This window comes from Schistocerca nitens, chromosome 6 (genome assembly GCF_023898315.1).
Source record: "Schistocerca nitens isolate TAMUIC-IGC-003100 chromosome 6, iqSchNite1.1, whole genome shotgun sequence".
Lineage (NCBI taxonomy): Eukaryota > Metazoa > Arthropoda > Insecta > Orthoptera > Acrididae > Schistocerca > Schistocerca nitens.
Genome location: NC_064619.1, coordinates 620,973,217 through 620,993,333, shown reverse-complemented (window position 1 = coordinate 620,993,333; position 20,117 = coordinate 620,973,217). Strand labels below are relative to the sequence as shown.

Here is a 20,117-nt window from a genome sequence, read left to right as displayed (position 1 = left end):
AACTTACTGAGGTGGTGTCTGGAATGCTCCTCCAGATGCTGGAGAGCAAGGAATCCAATTTCAGAGATGTGATGTATGGAGAGGGTACTGAAGAGTAGTAGTCTCTTCCGGGGAGAGTGGAGGTGGTTCTGGGATGCATGTGCATGGAGAAGTGTTCATGAAGTACCAGGTTTGTGAGGGCCAGGGATTGGCAGAATCTGAAAAGGTGTAGGTCACTCTGGAAGGAGGGGTGGGATGCAGAAAAAGGAATCTTTACAATTACGGCCTTTGGGGAGTTACATGCTTTAGGCAGCATCTGGGAAACAGGAGGTGGGACTGGGTTTTAGCCAGGGACAGGGATACTTTTCTGAACTGGTGCAGAAAGATGGAGAAAAAGGTCCATTGTGGCAGGAAAGGTGTAAAGGAAATGGGATGCAGGAATGGGAAAAACTGGTGTTGATGGTTGTGAGAAGAGCTGGATAAGCAAAAAGACACACAAAAATGTGTAAAAAATACACAAAGACATGCAGAAACATGTACAGATATGCAAAAATAAGCATGTAAAAGGAATGATGAGGTATAGGAGTGTGTGCATGTTGTGATAAGCCAAGAGAGAGGGAGAAGATATGAGCTAGGTCAAGGATCAAAAGTTTGTGTGGCATAGGCAGGTGTAGAAAGAAAAGCTAAAGTACGTCAGGTTGAGGGATGAAGTGGGATCAACAGAAGTAAATATAATTGCAACTATCGGAGGAAAGAATCTGGGGCATCAGATGCTGCATCAACAATCCACGGTGTCACAAAGTCTGTGTTGTGCACGGACAATCATTCATACACTGTGGGTTGGAAGTATTTGCAGTTTGGAAGGTGGTGAATAAAACACAAAAAGAAGAGGAAGCATGAGCACTGAGAGGAGAAACAAAGGAAAACATCACAGGGTTTTAGGATGGAAGAAAGCCACTCGGCAAAATCAAACAATGGAAACTACAGATAGAACAGCTCTTTCACTCATAAACAGGTCATTGTTAATATCTACCCCAAGCACAACAAAAAACCAGAAGTAATGACATGAGTAAGAATCATGCTTTAAGAGGGGACACACACTCCATTTGAAGGAGTATACTTCACTAATCAGCTAGTACCCACAGGGAACTACATGGGAGTGGTGCATCTCGGCTAAGTTGCAGGGCACTGTGCATCGTTGTAAATCCTTCTTCATTATCCTTATAACAAGCACTACGTCAAACTGCAGCTAGAATCTCACAAATAATTTGTGTGCAACACATATTAGTTAATGAGACATTTGGCTAGGTGAATGAGCAGCTTGATTCTGTTATGCACAGGTTACATGCTCAAGATAGTCCTGAAAATGTGTGATTGTGAATTTTTAATATCTATGAGAATACTTATAAGATCTGTAACAAAACACAAGTGGCGCATGTAATACATAACGATGCATGAATAGCTCACCTCATAACTATTATCTGCTGAATGCACACCAAGTTTTTCATTATAAATCATTAAGTATTTTCATAGTTATTAAAAACTGACAAGCACAAATTTTCAGGACTATCCATATGGGGTTGGGAATTTGTGAGGGATAGGAGAAATTATTTTATACTTTTTAGTCAAATTTACAAAGAAGTTGTACTCAAAATTCATTTATATTTAAACAATTATTTTCTGCTTTCTAGTCTTGTGAGAGTGAAATTTCTCAATGGATTTTAAACATTTTCATGAGATTACATTTTCGTCATACAAACAACTACATATACACTAGCTTTTTACCCATGGCTTCATCTGCACATGCATGTTTCACATATATTGCACATATATCCTACCCCCTTTCTCTAAGCTCAGCTGCACCCATCCACTCGCATGCCACCCAGAATGCATTCTGATACCACCCACACAACACATCGGTCCTGCAGGGCTTTACCAATCCTTCTCACCCCCACCCAACCCCTACTGAACAGAATGACAAGAAAGTGAGTTAATATTGCACTGTCATCCAATTCACGGCTGTGTCTAAAATTTAAAGTCTTTATCTCATCTTATTTTAATTAAGGAAAGAGTATTGTGATAACTGTAAGTTCCAATTATTTTCTTTCATTATTTTTATAGATAATAAAGTTACTAGCACATCACATTAAATGACTGGGCAATAGTGTGCATCAGTGAGAGGACAATGGTACTCCACACAGCTTCTAATGTGCAGACAACAAGTATTTTCTGTTTTTGTGTTTTGCTTTCATTCTTAAAAGTAGAAATTTTGTTGTTGTTTTGAGATGATAAGCTGTCTATGTTTCGGTGTCTTCCCCCCCCCCCCCCCCCCCCCCCCCCTCTCTCTTGTAAGTGCCACAGGGCTTTGTCTGTCTGGCTCCCCGCATGGCTTCAATGATTAAAGAAAAAAATGGTGGTTTTTATGTATCTAAGAGATTGTCTGCCTGTACGATTTTTGTCCACAATCTGTTATAGTTTAAATTGTCTATTGCATGTAGATATGCCTCAGCGATACAGATAGCCATACCATAGGTGCAACCACAATGGAGGGGTATCTATTGAGTGGCCAGACAGAGGTGTGGTTCCTGAAGAGGGGCTGCAGCCTATTCAGTAGTTGCAGGGGCAACAGTTTGGATGACTGACTGATCTGACCTTGTAACATCAACCAAAACGGCCTTGATGTGCTGGTACTGTGAACAGCTGAATGCAAGAGGAAACTACAGCTGTAATTTTTCCTGAGGGCATGCAGCTTCACTGGATAAATGATGATGGTGTCCTCTTGGGTAAAATATTACAGAGGTAAAACAGTCCCCCATTCGGATCTCTGGGCGGGATTACTCAAGAGGACATCGTTATCAGGAAAAAGAAAACTGGCATTCCATGGATCGGAGTGTGGAATGTCAGATTGGGCAGGTAGGTTAGAAAATTTAAAAAAGGAAACAGATAGGTTGAAGTTAGATATAGTGAGAATTAGTGAAGTTCGGTGGCAGGGGGAACAAGACTTCTGGTCATGTGAATACAGGGTTATAAATACAAAATCAAATGCAGGAGTAGGTTTAATAATGAACAAAAAAATAGGAGCTCGGGTAAGCTACTATGAACAGCATAGTGAATGCATTATTGTAGCAAAGATAAACACGAAGCCCACACCTATCACAGTAGTACAAGTTTATATGACAGCTACCTCCGCAGATGATGAAGAGATTGAAGAAATGTAAGATGCGATAAAAGAAATTATTCAGATAGTGAAGGGAGACTAAAATTTAATAGTTATGGGGGACTGGAATTCAATAGTAGGAAGAGGAAAAGAAGGAAAAGTAGTAAGAGAATATGGAATGGGCGTAAGAAATGAAAGAGGAAGCCACCTGGTGGAATTTTGCATAGAGCATAACTTAATCATAGCCAACACTTTGTTTAAGAATCATGAAAGAAGGTTGTATACATGGAAGAGGCCTGGTTTCAAACTGTAAGACATTTGTAGGAGCAGATGTGGATTCTGACCACAATTTATTGGTTATGAACTGTAGATTTAAACTGAAGAAACTGCAAAAAGGTGGGAATTTAAGGAAATGGGACCTAGATAAACTGAAAGAACCAGAGGTTTTAGAGAGTTTCGGAGAGCATTAGGGAACAACTGACAAGAACGGGGGAAAGAAATAAAGTAGAAGAAGAATGGGTAGCTTTGAGAGATGAAATAGTGAAGGCAGCAGAAGATCAAGTCGGTAAAAAGATGAGGGCTAGTAGAAATCCTTGGGTAACAGAAGAGATACTGAATTTAAATACGGAAGGAGAAAATATAAAACTGCAGTAAATGAAGCAGGCAAAAAGGAAAATAAATGTCACAAAAATGAAATCGACAGGAAGTGCAAAATGGCTAAGCAGTGATGGATAGAGGACAAATGTAAGAATGTAGAGGCATAAATCACTAGGGGTAAGATAGATACTGGCTACAGGAAAATTAAAGTGACCTTTGGTGACAAGAGAACCACATGTATTAAAAGTTGAAAGAAAACCCTGGGAGTAGACAACATTCCATTAAAACTATTAATAGCCTTGGGAGAGCGAGCCATGGCAAAACTCTTCTGTTTGGTGAGCAAGATGTATGAGACAGGCGAAATACCCTCAGACTTAAAGAAGAATGTAATAATTCCAATCCCAAAGAAAGCAGCTGTTGACAGGTGTTAAAATTACCAAACTACCAGCTTACTAAGTCGAGGCTGTAAAATACTAATATGAATTCTTTACAGACAAATGGAAAAACTAGTAGAAGCCAACCTTGGGAAAAATGAGTTTGGATTCCGTAGAAATATTGGAACATGTGAGGCAATACTGGCCCTATGACTTATCTTAGAAGATAGATTAAGGAAAGGCAAACCTATGTTTCTAGCATTTGTAGGCTTAGAGAAAGCTTTTGACAATGTTGACTGGAATACTATCTTTCAAATTTTGAAGGTGGCAGGAATCAAATACAGGGAGAAAAAGGGTCTTGAAAATTTGTGAAGATACCAGACAGCAGCTTTAAGAGACCAGAGGCATGAAAGGGAAGCAGCAGTTGGGAAGGGAGTGAGCCTATCCCCAATGTTATTTAATCTGTATATTGAGCAAGCAGTAAACGAAACAAAAGAAAAATTTGGAGAAGGAATTAAAATCCATGGAGAAGAAATAAAAACTTTGAGGTTTGCCGACGACATTGTAATTCTGTCAAAGACAGAAAAGGACCTGGAAGAGCAGCTGAACGGAATGGACAGTGTCTTGAAAGGAGGATATAAGACAAACATCAACAAAAGCAAAATGAGGATAATGGAATGTAGTCGAATTAAATCAGGTGATGCTGAGGGAATTAGATTAGGAAATGAGACACTTAAAGTAGATGAGTTTTGATATTTGGGGAGCAAAATAACCGATCATGGTCGAAGTAGAGAGGATATAAAATTTAGACTGGCAATGGAAAGGAAAGTGTTTCTGAAGAAGAGAAATTTGTTAACATCGAATATAGATTTCAGTGTAAGGCAGTCCTTTCTGAAAGCATTTGTCTGGAGTGTACCCATGTATGGAAGTGAAACTTTGACAATAAATAGGTTAGACAAGAAGACAATAGAAGTTTTCAAAATGTGGGGCTACAGAAGAATGTTGAAGATTAATGGGTAGATCACATAACTAATGAGGAGGTACTAATTAGAACTTGGGAGAAGAAGAATTTGTGGCACAACTTGACTAGAAGAGGGGATCCGTTGGTAGGACACATTGTGAGTCATCAAGGGATCACCAACTTAGTACTGGTGGGAAGCGTGGAAGTTAAAAGTAGTAGAGGGAGACCAAGAGATGAATACGCTAAGCAGATTCAGAAGGATGTAGGTCGCAGTAGTTATTTGGAGATGAAGAAGCTTGCACAGGATACAGTAGTAAGGAGAGCTGCATCAAACGAATCTCTGGACTGAAGACCACAACAACAACAACAGGAGAAATTATTTTATACTTTTTAGTCCAATTTACAAACAAGTTGTATTAAAAATTTATTTTTATTGAAATAATTATTTTCTGAATGATATTTTCACTCTGCAGCGGAGTGTGCACTGATATGAAACTTCCTGGCAGATTTGGAAGGTAGGAGACGAGATACCGGCAGAAGTAAAGCTGTGTATACGGGCGTGAGTCGTGCTTCGGTAGCTCAGATGGTAGAGCACTTGCCCGCGAAAGGCAAAGGTCCCGAGTTCGAGTCTCGGTCGGGCACATAGTTTTAATCTGCCAGGAAGTTTCAATTATTTTCTGCTTTTTAGTCTCGTGAGTGTGAAATTTCTCAAGGATTTTAAACATTTTCATGAGATTACATTTTCATCATACAAACAACTACATATACACTAGCTTTTTACCCATGGCTTCATCCGCACATGCGTGTGTGACATATATTGCACAAATCTCCTACCCCCCACCCCCACTCCCACCCCGTCCCTTTTCTCTCAGCTCTGCTGAACCCATCCACTCGCATACCACCCAGAATGCATTTCGATACCACCCACACAACACATCAGTCCTGCAGGGCGTTACCAATCCTTCTCACCCCCACCCAACCCCTACTGAACAGAATGACAAGAAAGTGAGTTAATATTGCACTGTCATCCAATTCAGGGCCGCATCTAATATTTCAAGTCTCTATCTCATCAGGAAATTTGTATCTAACAGACAGACAAGAAAGCAATCTAATACAAATGTTTTAATAAGATGGAACTGTACACCAGGTGGGATGCATGTCACATTGGGTGAACTTCCCCATACAATGTGCACTACTGAGAAAATTTTGAAGATTGGAAGGTGAAAGTTATTAATGGGGTAATACTCTGTTAGCCAAGAAAGGACATAAGGGGGGTGACCAAAATTGGAATCTGCAAGGAAGCTCAGTCCACATCATAGAAGCCACCAAGGTTTATGAGCTAAGAGGTGAAAGATATTCAGAGAGGAGATGAGGGATCGTAACTGCACCAGGTCATAAGAAGAAATCTGCTATAGCTCTAGGTAGTGCCAGTTTAAGGCGCAAGTGACAAGCCAGCACTTGGGGCACCAAGCTGAGAGGGTTGCCAGAGGTGCCCAATATATAGGATTTCTATACAGAACGCATCACAATTAGTAGCAGCCATTTGAGGTGCCAAGCTGAGAGGCATGCAAGGATGCCGAAGAGCAATATTTATATACAGTGTGTACCATAGTACAATTAGTAGTGGAAACTAACATTGGTGAAAGTGTACAAGGAAAAAGAGCAGAATGCAAAACAATAAGTCCCTTGTGTCGAATAATGTTCTCAAACTGACCATGGCTCAGGATGCTGCACTCACCACAAATGTGCTCACTAAAGCATTGTAAGCACCCTAAGGACAATATTGGAAATGTTATTTGATAGCCTCCTCAGCTAAGTACTTTGCAATTGGGTTTATTTATCACTTGTGACTAAAAAGTGTCTTTTTTTAGTTTACTGAAAAAAAAAAAGCGAGAGAAGATAATTGCTCCCTATATAGCAGAAATGTTGAGCAATATATACCCACATAAACAAGAACTGGGTCAGTAAAGTTACACTTCAAGATAGCTTTTTTTCTGAGCACATACATGCAGCTACATTTTCTCAACACTATGGATGATTGGAGTGTGAGTACTTTTTTATCTTATATCTTGAATTCAATAACAATGAGATATGATTATATATCTCTGCAGTGATCCCTTTTACCTGATAAATTCATTTCTTCATCTCATCTAACCCTTCTATTTGTGTAAACTCCTCAGTTCATTTATCCAAAGCACTCTGCACACACATTACCTGAGTGTTTCAGTAATTTCCACACCCTGTCAGCAAGTTTCACTCGTGCTGAAGGAACTTCATCAGGCAGCAAGCTCCCACAACACCTCAATAAAAGGAGCCAAGTTTGATCATCAAGGGGATGTCCTACAAAAGAAGAACATAGAACCACAATGACCACTGACAACTGCGAACATCATTTATGCAACATTTGATTTTGTTAATGAAGTTCATGCAATATATAAATGAAATAATTGACTTTAGCTGCAATGGGCTTACAGCTGAAGCCTTGTGTGGAGTGTATATGGAAGCAAGCAAATTACAACCAAAACATACGATGTAGCTTCTAGGAAATCAGTCTACAGTGTTAGTTACATAAAACTCGAAATAATTAGCAAAAACATTTGCATTCAAAGCCATATTTTAACCTATTTTGTATAATATATATAGCGAAGCAAGAATGTGTGTGTGTGTTTTTTTTTCCAGTTAATTCATACACGTTTTGTAGATCCTACCAAGAACAACTCCTAGCGATGTGAAACAAATGACAGGTACACATTACCAAAAATAAGAAAATCAAGAAATCTTGGTATGTTAGCTGTATTAATAACAACTTACCACCATATTACTTACCATTAATGGCACTTATGCTAGCTTAAAGTTAGAAAGAGAGGTTCTCCTCTAGGGAGAGTGGAGTGTGGAAGGGGCTGGGGGCAGGTGACTGCTGCTTCCTCAGTTATATGAAACAGTTGCTGTCTAACTTGTATTGGTAGCTTAATACAAGGGCTACTTGGAAAGTAAGTTATGGTCGGTCGCGAAATGGAAACCAGTGCAGAAATACGATGAAATTTTGCATGAATGTACTGGGTAGTTTCTCTAGTATGCCCGTTGATTGCGGCGCATCACTCTTTTCAATTCTGAGCGCACGGTGAGCGTCGAAAGATGAGGGCCTGGTGAGAGATTTCGCCTCATGCCGTGCAACCCACTCATAACTGTCATGCATTTTGTTCTTCGTGACAATTTGTGGCCACAATCTGCATGGGCAATGAAGATGCTCCTGCAGCATTTCCGAGAGAAGTGTTTGATCACCCACAACACAGCCCGGAATTGTCTTGTCCTGAGTTTCCCCTCTGTTCACATGAACCACTGGCTATGAAGACTACATTTTAACAGGCTTCAGACCAGCACAGAGAAGTGGTGGAAAGCACTAGTGGCTGTCTTCTATGATAAAGGTTATGGAAAGTTGGTACAACACTATGACAAATGTCTAAGCTGGAGTGGTGATTATGTAGAGAAGTAGCTGAAAAGTGTAGCTAACTACTGCACATAAAACAGTTCTGATTTTCACAGTGATTTCCATTTCGTGGCTGATCAGAACTTACTTTCTGAATAGCTCTGTATTTACGAGGGCAGTTCAATAAGTAATGCAACACATTTTTTTTCTGAAACAGGGGTTGTTTTATTCAGCATTGAAATACACCAGGTTATTCCCCAATCTTTTAGCTACACAACACTATTTTTCAACGTAATCTCCGTTCAATGCTACGGCCTTATGCCACCTTGAAATGAGGGCCTGTATGCCTGCACGGTACCATTCCACTGGTCGATGTCGGAGCCAACGTTGTACTGCATCAATAACTTCTTCATCATCCGCGTAGTGCCTCCCACGGATTGCGTCCTTCATTGGGCCAAACATATGGAAATCCGACGGTGCGAGATCGGGGCTGTAGGGTGCATGAGGAAGAACAGTCCACTGAAATTTTGTGAGCTCCTCTCGGGTGCGAAGACTTGTGTGAGGTCTTGCGTTGTCATGAAGAAGGAGCAGTTCGTTCTGATTTTTGTGCCTACGGACACGCTGAAGTCATTTCTTCAATTTCTGAAGAGTAGCACAATACACTTCAGAGTTGATCGTTTGACCATGGGGAAGGACACCGAACAGAATAACCCCTTCAGCGTCCCAGAAGACTGTAACCATGACTTTACCGTCTGAGGGTATGGCTTTAAACTTTTTCTTGGTAGGGGAGTGGGTGTGGCGCCACTCCATTGATTGCCGTTTTGTTTCAGGTTCGAAGTGATGAACCCATGTTTCATCGCCTGTAACAATCTTTGACAAGAAATTGTCAACCTCAGCCACATGACGAGCAAGCAATTCCGCACAGATGGTTCTCCTTTGCTCTTTATGGTGTTCAGTTAGACAACGAGGGACCCAGCGGGAACAAACCTTTGAATATCCCAACTGGTGAACAATTGTGACAGCACTACCAACAGAGATGTCAAGTTGAGCACTGAGTTGTTTGATGGTGATCCGTCGATCATCTCGAACGAGTGTGTTCGCACGCTCCGCCATTGCAGGAGTCACAGCTGTGCACGGCCGGCCCGCACGCGGGAGATCAGACAGTCTTGCTTGACCTTGCGGCGATGATGACACACGCTTTGCCCAACGACTCACCGTGCTTTTGTCCACTGCCAGATCACCGTAGACATTCTGCAAGCGCCTATGAATATCTGAGATGCCCTGGTTTTCCGCCAAAAGAAACTCGATCACTGCCCGTTGTTTGCAACGCACATCCGTTACAGACGCCATTTTAACAGCTCCGTACAGCGCTGCCACCTGTCGGAAGTCAATGAAACTATACGAGACGAAGTGGGAATGTTTGAAAATATTCCACAAGAAATTTCCGGTTTTTTTCAACCAAAATTGGCCGAGAAAAAAAATGTGTTTCATTACTTATTGAACTGCCCTCATACTTGATTACAATGGTAGTTTTCAAGGAATATAATTACCTACCTCTTTTGCAATTCAATTCAGTTTAGGTTTATTTGCAATCCCCCTCTATGTGTTGTGTAGCTTTATAATGAACAGTGTTACTTGCCATATAGTGAACAGAAATGTTCAGTTCTTGAGTACAGATAAATGGTAAATTTTGTAGAAACAAGTTACTAATGAGTAAATGTTTTAATTTTTTTTAATTGGTGGGTATTCCCAGTTTCTTGCTATATAAAAGATGACAGCTTGTTGAATACCTTTGCACCAGAGTTCATGTCTCCATATCAAAGCATAAATAAAGAAGCAAAGTCTACATTAAAGTTATTTTTGTGTCTTGTGAGATTGTGCAAATCATCGTTCACTTGAAATTGAATTTTACTACAACAACAAAATGAAATGAGGAGTAAATGTGCACAGAGAAGTGAGTGTAGGTATGAAAATTCCAAGATCCTTATGGAGGACTCAGCAAAACATGCAGTCACCTAGTTTACATAATATAGGACTTTCTACTGCTCACTTCTGCTAAATAAATACTTCATTTACTTTAGGTGCACAGCTCCGTTGTTTACAGTAGAAATTACTACTGCACAAGAAGAATGAAAGAAAGATAGATACAACGAAAATGAACTCCCACAAAAAATCTCTGGCAGATATGCTGACACTTTCAAACTGTGTTTAATTCCTCACAGTGGCAGCATGCATTGCAGCCACTAATCTACAACCAAATAGAGATGCGTAGATTTACTTTTGCAGAAACTAATTTAAAAAATACAACCCCTAAGGAGACTACAAAATTCATCAGCTCACTAAAAAGGAGCAATTCAGGTGACTATGATAGTTAAAAACACCAATAATAAAATTTTATGCTGACTCCATAGGCTTAAACTTAAGCTATCTTTGTAATCAATGAATGAATGAATTAATTAATTTGGAAATATTTCCTGACAGACTTAAATATGCTCTAGAAGCACCCGCCTACAAAATCTGAGATAAGAAAACTACGTCTAATTAGAAACCTAAACATCATCTTTGAATCTTTTTAAACATGTTTGATAATCTGGCCCAAATCGTATAACTGAGCAGAACTTATTAACAGCACCTCAGTTTGGCTTTTGTAATTGATTCTCAATAAAGTCATATATTTTTTGAAGGAAAAAAAGAGTGTTTCAAATATTTTGTGAGATGATTTGTCTAAAAGTAAGAACTAAAATAGATGATGTGCTTCTGAATGATGCTCAAAATTGTGTACAGCAAGTGAAACATATCAGAATTTCCCTAATCCATTCTATTTCTTATTTTTAGACAAATCATTTCACTTGACTCTTTTTTCCAAATTTAATTTTTATTTTCAGGTTTTGCTCAAAAAACATTAAATATTGATTGGATTCTATTATTATTAACAGTATACAGACCAATAGAAAGCATAGGAGTTACAGTTTATACATTAATTTGACATCTGTTTTATTTTTTCAACATGAAAGAAAGAATTCCAGAATTGCTACACCAATTTAACTTTTTACGAACAAAATAGCTATGCCTTGAAGAGACGAACTTTTTGACATTTCATTTACATAGATAGCAGCAGTTGATCAATATAACACTTATGAAAATTCAGATGAAAACCCATCATATGATTTCCAGAGACTTTGTTTTCATTCTGCTCAAACATCTGACCAAAAATTATTCTCTTGGTATATTCTGTGACCTCGCCAACGACAGTGATAATGTGGATAACAAAACTTTACTTGGCAAATTAAACTGTTATGGTATTAATGACATACCTCTTGCATGGACAGAGTCTCACTTTCATATCAGAAATCAGTAAGTTCCATTCAAAGACTGTCACAGGCATGAAATCGGGAAATATTACATATGAGGAGTGACAATGATCGATACCAGACTGACTCCTATTTCTTACAACGACTTTAAAGCATGGTTCAGAAACTGCAATGCTTGCTGATGGCAAGTATATAAATGAACGTCTCCAACTCGACCTCAGCCAACACAGATCATATGATAACTGAGCAGGCAGACAAGCAGTTCACAGCAAGCAGTCTAATTTTTAATCTCACAATGACTCATAATTATGCCATCTCCAATAAGCAATAATGACCTACTCATACCAGCTGTATTACCTTCAGGGGCAATACACCTAGAGTAGATAAACTTTTTATTCATCATAAATGAGCAGTCAGAATATTGTATAAAGCAGATAACTGAACATCTTGCAAGATCTTTTTTTCATTATCTTGCAATCTCACAATCACTTTCAAGTACATTAACATTTGTTTTCTTCCGCTTTTTCATCCTCATAACAAAAATTGATTTTGATGAACTATGCTTTATGCAGTCACAATACAAGACATAAAAATAATTTTCATGCAGATTTTGCCTTCTTGTCTACGGTTTAGAACAGCAATAGGTACACTGCTGTGAAGATACTCAACAAAAAAACATACATTATGAAATAAGACAACAAAAACGATCATCATTAGCTGTTCTTTCTAAAATTACATAAATATCTAGATTCATGGATTGAAAAGTTCTATTAACTACATGGCATGAAGGATCATTAGTTATAAAGCTGAATAACACACAGAGTAGTTGTTACTGTTTTGGTCTCGAGTCTGGAGCTGGTTCGACGTAATTGTTTCACGCTAGTTTATCCTGTGTTAAGTCCCTTCATTTCTGCATAACTGCTGCAACCTACATTCATTTGAACCTGCTTACTGTAATAATCCCTTGCCTCCCGCCATAATATGTAATCGCCCCCTGTCTCCTGCTACAATAATTTATCCCCACCCCCTTTTCCTTTCATTACCAAACTGACAATTTCTTGAGGTATTAAGGTGTGCCCTACCAACCAATCCCTTCTTTTAGTCAAGTTCTGACAAAAACTTTTCCCCAATTCAATTCAGTACCTTTTCATTCTTCACAGAAGAATGAAGACCTTGGGGAAAATCACTCTGGATTCTGGAGAAATGCAGGAACACACAACTGATCTTAGAAGATAGGTTCATAGCATTTGTAAACTTAGAGAAAGCTTTTGACTATGTTGACTGGAATACTCTCTTTGAAATTCTGAAGGTCACAGGGGTAAAATACAGCGAGTGAAAGGCTATTTATAACTCGTACAGAAACCAGTTGGGGGACATGAAAGGGAAGCGTGCTTGAGAAGGGAGTGAGACACGGCTGTCTTATTCAATCTGTACATTGAGTAAGCAGTAAAGGAACCAAATAAAACTTTGGGAGTTGGAATTACAGTTTACAAAGATGAAATAAAAACTTTGTGTAATTTTGTCAGACACAGCAAAGTACTTGGAAGTGCAACTGAACGGAATGGACAGTGTCTTAAAAGTAAGATAAAAGATAAACATCAACGAAAGCAAAATAATGGATAATGGAATGTAGTTGAATTAAATCAGGTGATGCTTTGGGAGTTAGATTAGGAAATGAGACACAGAAAGTAGTAGATGAGGTATGCTGCTGGGCTGCAAAATAACCGATCACGATCCAAGTAGAGAGGATGTAAAATGTAGACTGGCAATGGCAAGAAGAGGGTTTCTGAAGAAGAGAAATTTGTTAACATCAAATACAGGTTTAAGTGTTAGGAAGTCTTTTTCTGAAAATATTTGTATGGGGTTCAGTTATGTATGGAAGTGAAACGACGATAAACAGATTAGACAAGAGAGTAGAAGCTTCTGAAATGTGGAGCTACAGAAGAATGATGAAAGTAAATGGATAGCCCACATAACTAGTTAGGAGGTAGTGAACAGAACTGGGGAGAAAAGAAATCTGTGGCACAACCTGACTGGAAGACGGGACTGATGGATACACACATTTTGGGACATCAAGTGATTACCGATTTAGTACTGGTGGGATGTGCAGGAGGTAAAAATCATGGATGGAGACCCAGAGACAAATACAGTAAGCAGATTCGAAAGGTTGTAGGCTGCAGCAGTTATTCGGATATGAAGAGGCCTGCAATGGATAGAGTAGCATGGAGAGCTGTGCAAACCAGTCTTCAGACCGAAGACCAAAACAACAACAACCTCTTTATTAGTTACTCAATCTCCTCATCTAATTTTCAGCAGTATTCTGTAGCATTACATTTCAAAAGCTTCTATTCTCTTCTTGTCTGAAATGCAAACCATCAACTTTTCAATTCCGCGTAACATTATACTCCAGAAAAATACTTTCAGAAAAAGAGTCAGTAACATTTAAGTTTCATTTAGGTGTAGATTCATTCTCTTTTTCAGAATTTCTTTTCTTGTTATTGGTAGTCTGCACTTTATACTGTCCCTACCTTGCTCATCATCAGTTAATTTGTTGCCCAAATAGCAAATCTCATCTACTACTATTTACTGTCTCATTTTCTAAGCAAATTCTCCAGACAAGCCTGATTTAAACTATGTTCAATTACCTTTATTTTACTTTTCTTGATGTTCACCTTTTAATATCATTACAAAACACAATTCATTCAGTTCTCTTCTAAGTCCTTTGCCCCCCCCCCCCTAACCAAATTTCAGCAATCCAAAAAGCTTTTATTTCTTCTCCTTAAACTTTAATCCCAAATAAAATTTTCCTTGGTTTCTTTCATTGTTTTTTCAGTTCACAGAATGAATAACATCAGGCATAATCTACAGCACTGTCTCACTTCCTTCTCAATTACTGCTTCAATTACAAATCTTTGATTGTTCTGACTGCAGTCTGGTTACTGCACAAATTGCAGACAACATTTTATTGCCTGTATTTTATCTCTGCTGCCTCTCATAGCTTGAAAGAGTGCATTCCAGTCAACATTGTCATAATCATTCTCTAAGACTACAAATGCTATAAATGTTAGTTTGCCTTCCTTTAACCTATCTTCTATGAAAGGGTCTCCAAACTACAGCCTGCGGGCCAACACTGGTCTGCAAACACCATCAATCCGACACACGGTAACAGGTCAGAGATGCACGGTATCAAGCCCCCCATGATCTTTATTATTATTATTGAACCTTCTTATCGAGCACCTCCCATAACAATTGATTCACACAATGAGTAGAAGAAATTGTAAGAAAATGACTCACTTAATGAATAACGTTTCCCATAAAGAGTCTGTTTAGCAATATTTTTGTCAGTCTTTAACAACCATTAAAAAAAAGCATCTTTTGGGCTAGATCGGTCTCTTTGGCCACTATAAATGAATACTAAATCACATGTTTTCCTATAAACCACCAATCTGTGAAATAGAAGCTTCGACAATGCTGTATTCAGTCAGATGTACTGATCATAATTTGCCTTGCGTCGCACTTATCACCTGTACCACTGCTCAGGCTTCCGTGATGATCTTGCAAATTCACTGCAACTGTTCATGAATTAAAGTTCCGATTTGTCATCGCTAAATAACACAAGTTCATTAAAAATACCAATAAGGCAGTAATTATGCATGCTATGAATTTAATTAATGATAATGCTATGCCTCTTTTTTTGACAAATTTTTGAAGCATAGGCATAGGGCAAAAACTGTAGAGGAAGACAGAGATTGGAATACGTCAAGCAAATAATTGAGGACGTAGGTTGCAAGCGCTACTCTGAGATGAAGAGGTTAGCACAGGAAAGGAATTCATGGCGGGCCGCATTAAACCAGTCAGTAGACTGATTACCAAAAGGCATAAACATATATCTTTTGACAACTTTCTTCCGAAATAGGATGTACTGTACTAAAAATAAAAAAATACAATACTGTACTAAATCTGTTTGAGCAGTTTTTTTTTTTTTTTTTTTTTTTGAATACACTGACCTTTTTCATGTGGTTTCCTATGGAAAAAAAGTGTTTCACTTAATGGGTGTTAATTACAGTGTACCTAAGTGACATACATATACAATCCACATAATGAAATTAAGCATTGTAATTATGATAAATGAGATATATGTAGTTGTAACTTCCCACTTACAATTGTTTGCAGTTGTGGATCAAGTTTGCTAACAGACATTAACAGCGGCAACTTCAAATGCTCATCAAATATTTTAGTTCTGTAAATATTTTTTTGTATATTTCATTTAGGAGAACATTTTTCACAGAGATAAGTAGTGCCGAAAGTGGAAAAAAGGTCACGAGAAAACTTACACAACTGATCAAACTTTGTGAGTGGAAGACTCCTATAAAACTCCAGCAATGATTAATTTAAATATTTATCTTTACAAAAATCACTACATTCCAAATCAATCTTTTCCATTTGAATTTTGGGGCAAGAGTTTCTACAATAGCGTTAAAATGATTTTGAAAAATATTTATACTGTCTGCAATTGCATCAAAATTTGAAAAACAAGACTCAAAATTTATTTTTATGGCACTCAAAGTTTCAATTGTGAAATCTACTAGAAGTAGAGTCTGGCAGCTGACTGAATGTTTGGCATGTATTAAAATGCACGGAACTTTTTTTGTTCATCTGAGATTGACAGGGAGAAAAATTGTTGAAAGGATGTAATATGAATATAAAAATTAGTTATAGCTGGTTATCTCCAGTGATTCACATGTTTAGTTAAATTTGTAAAAAATGATAACTTCCATAACCACTCATTGTTTTGTAATTTAGCCAGACGATGATTCCTTTATTCAAGAAAATTTTGATTGTTATTTGGAGCCCAAAAAAATTGCATCAGCACTTTTCCGCAGCTAAGGCAGCGAACTGCTGTATAATATGGTAAGTCATTAATTCTGTCTCTTCAATAAAGTTGAGGAACTGCTGATGAATGAGGGCATGTGATCTCCTACAGTTAACAGCTGACATGACCGGCTTTAAAACTTCTGACATATCCAAGCATTTTCCGCACAAAGACTCTTTGATGAAAGATGCAATATATGATTAAGGTCTATGATACACCATCATTTTCTAATGCCTTTAACACGAGAGCAACAACACCCCTATTTTTTTCCACATGTTTTGCCACCATCAGTTTGATATACCTTAAGCTTTTCCACTGAAGACTGTTTTTCTGACAGCATTTTCTACTCCTTTAAGAATTTCTTCTCCTGTGGCTATTGCATGAATGCTGTGAATGTCAAGCAGCTTATCCCTTGAATAAAAATTAACCCCTTAGGCAGTATCTAAAACACCTGTTGACACATCCAGAGCCAAAGAGAACCACTCTAAATGTCAAGACAACTGAGTTACTATAGTTCCAGGCAACATCATTTACCGTTCAAGCCACAGTGTCTGCTGACAAATTGATGTTTTAAAATAAATTAGCTCTTTCTGGGTACATTTCTTGAATTGCTGCAACCATGCCATACTCAGTTAATTCATTTTTAGTGATTGGTTGGTTGGCTCATTGGTTGGATGGTTAAAAGGGCAAAACTACTAGGTCATCAGTTCCTTTTTCCTCAAACAGACAGATCTATATGACTGTAGATCAGAGACAGCCAACTATGCAAAACCCAGGAGAAGAAAACCCTAAGGTCTACCAAAGGTCAACAAAGCTGAAATAAGGGGTACAAAGAAGAAAGGGAGACAGAGAAAGAAAGATAGGCAAGGTGCCCCATCTACGAGGTAGCCAGAAGCCCTCAAAAGCAGAGCAGAAATGAGGAAACATACATTGGCATTCCCTGTCACTTATCAGAGGTACTCAACTCAGAAATTGCCTAGGAAAGACCAGCAACACAGGCAGAGCAAGAGGAGCACAAAGACACAAAAGATAAACAAGTCTAACAGGCCATGAAAGACGGGGCAAGAAGAGTAAAAGAGCAGGCAGTGTGAGGACTGGTCTGGACCACCAAGCCCACAGCCCAGTCTGGCCAGAGGAGACAACAGTGGTCTGCCTACCAACAGTGGTCTGCCTACCAATCAATGGGCCAATAAAGTCACACGGCCCTCCCTTAAAGAGAGTGGTAAAAGGGAGACAGAGAAAGAAAGATAGGCAAGGTGCCCCATCTAGGACGTAAGACTAAATCAGCCACTGAGGGATCATCTCCTAACACCAGGGGTAGATTAAGAGTCCGCCACAGGGCAGCTAGGTTGGGACAGTCCAGCAAAATGTGGACCACCATCAAATGGGAACTGCAATGACAGCGGGGTGGGTCCTTACGATGAAGGAGATGACTGTAAGTCAGCCAGGTATGGATGATGCGGAGCCAGCAAAGAACAGTAGAGTCTTTGCGAGAGATTTCCCTGGAGGACCTCCATAGATCCGTAGCATCCTTTATCATCCAAAGTTTGTTGAGCCATTCCATATTTCAGATTCGTGAAACTTGATGGCATAATACCGATTGGAGGTCTGTTTCCAGATTACTTATCTCAAGAGTAGCCAGTTTGGCCTGGCTATCAGCAAGTTCATTCCTCGGGATCCCAATGTGGCCCACGGTCCAGATGAAGGTCAATGGGCAGCCAGTTTTTTGAGGGCATACAGGAAATCCTGGATAACAGTGACCAAGGGATGGTGAATGTAAAACTGGTCGGGAGCTTGCAAACTGCCCAAGGAATATCTGCAGATGAGAAAGGACCCATTGGTGCAGCAACACACACGCTCAAGAGCATGAGAAATGGCTACCAACTCCACAGTGAAAACACTACTTCCATCCAGCAAGGAACGCAGTTCAGTTTGTCCTGTGTGAATACAAGCAAATCCCACATGACCAGAAACCATTGAGCCATCAGTATAGATTACTTCTGAAACCCGGTAAGCAACAAGGATGGAGAAATACTGGCAGTGGAGGGCCTCGGGTGAGACCAAGTCTTTCAGACCTTCCAATAGCTCACGACAAAGATGTGGCCGAGGGATGCACGGTGGAGATGTACGTGAGTCGGCCCCAGAGGAGAGATGCATGAGGAAAGAGGAAACAACTGGAGGTCAGAGAAGACGGATTGGATGTGAATTGCTATCATAATCCCTGATTTGGGCTGCCATTGCGGGTGATGGATTTTTGTGTTTGGAAAGAAAGGATGGTAGCTTGGATGCTTATGGGAGCTGCGAATATGGGTAGCATAACTGATAAGCTGTTGTTGGTGCCTGATCGCAATAGAGGGACCCTAGCCTCCACGAGCAAGATGTTCACAGGGCTAGTTCGGAAGACTCCTGTCGCAAGTCAAACCCTGCAGTGATGTATCGGGTCCAGTATCTGCAATGGTGAGGGTGATGCTGAACCGTATGCCAGACTCCCTTCATCAAAAAGGGATTCTATCAGGACCCTATAAAGCTGCAGAACGGTAGTGCGATCTGCACCCCAGCTGGTGTTACTCAGGCAGTGAAGTGTATTAAGGTGCAGCCAGCACTTTTGCTTAGGCTGGTGAAGATGGGGAATCCACGTCAGCCGAGAATTTAAGGACAGTCCATAAAAACAAGAAGTCTCCATCACACTGAGTAATTGGTCATTGAGGTAAAGTTCTGGTTGTGAGTGAACGGTATGATGTTGTCAGCAGTGCATGACGCGAATTTTGGCAGCTGAAAACCAAAGTCATGGGTGAAGGCCCACACCTGTGTGCTTCGTATGGCACCTCAGTGACACCCACACTAGAGGAGCAATAGTATAGGCAAAAGTCCTCAGCAGGAAGGAGAGTGATACTGAGGACCCCACAGCTGCTGTTAGACCATTGATGGCTATTAGAACGGGGGGAATACTCAGTACAGAGCCCTATGAGAGCCCATTCCCTTGGATATGATGTGTACTGTGGGAGGCATCAATTCAAACCTGGAATGTATGGTTCGACAGGAACTTATGGATAAAAACTGGGAGCATACCCCAGAGGCCCCACTTGTGCTAAGTAGCATGGATATAGTATCGCCATGTGATGTCACTGGCCTTTTGCAGGTCACAGAAGACAGATAGAAGGTGTGGAAATTGGACAAAAGCAATTTGGATGGCAGACTCCAGGCAAATCAGATTCTCAGTAGTGGAACAGTGTTTGTGAAAACTGTCCTGGGACGGAGCCATAAGAACCCCGAACTCAAGGAGCCAACACAACTGCCGGCTCACCATATGCTCAAGCAACTTACAGATACCACTGGTGAGACTTATTATGTGTTAACTGTCATCTTTAGAAAGTGCTTGCCTGGTTTTAGCACTGGGACAATGATGCTTTCTCACCATTGTAATGGGAGCTCGCCATT

At 39.6% G+C, this 20,117-nt stretch overlaps 1 protein-coding gene across 3 annotated transcripts in view; it reads right to left on the bottom strand.

Annotated features, from left to right (window-relative positions):
- Positions 1 to 20,117, bottom strand: part of LOC126262847 (leucine-rich PPR motif-containing protein, mitochondrial) — a 165,590-nt gene that overhangs the window by 121,594 nt on the left and 23,879 nt on the right. For all 3 annotated transcript variants that reach the window (XM_049959713.1, XM_049959715.1, XM_049959714.1), the window contains exon 3: positions 7,283 to 7,408. In XM_049959713.1, the coding sequence (XP_049815670.1) occupies positions 7,283 to 7,408 (126 nt within the window). The remainder of the gene's footprint in view (positions 1 to 7,282; positions 7,409 to 20,117) is intronic.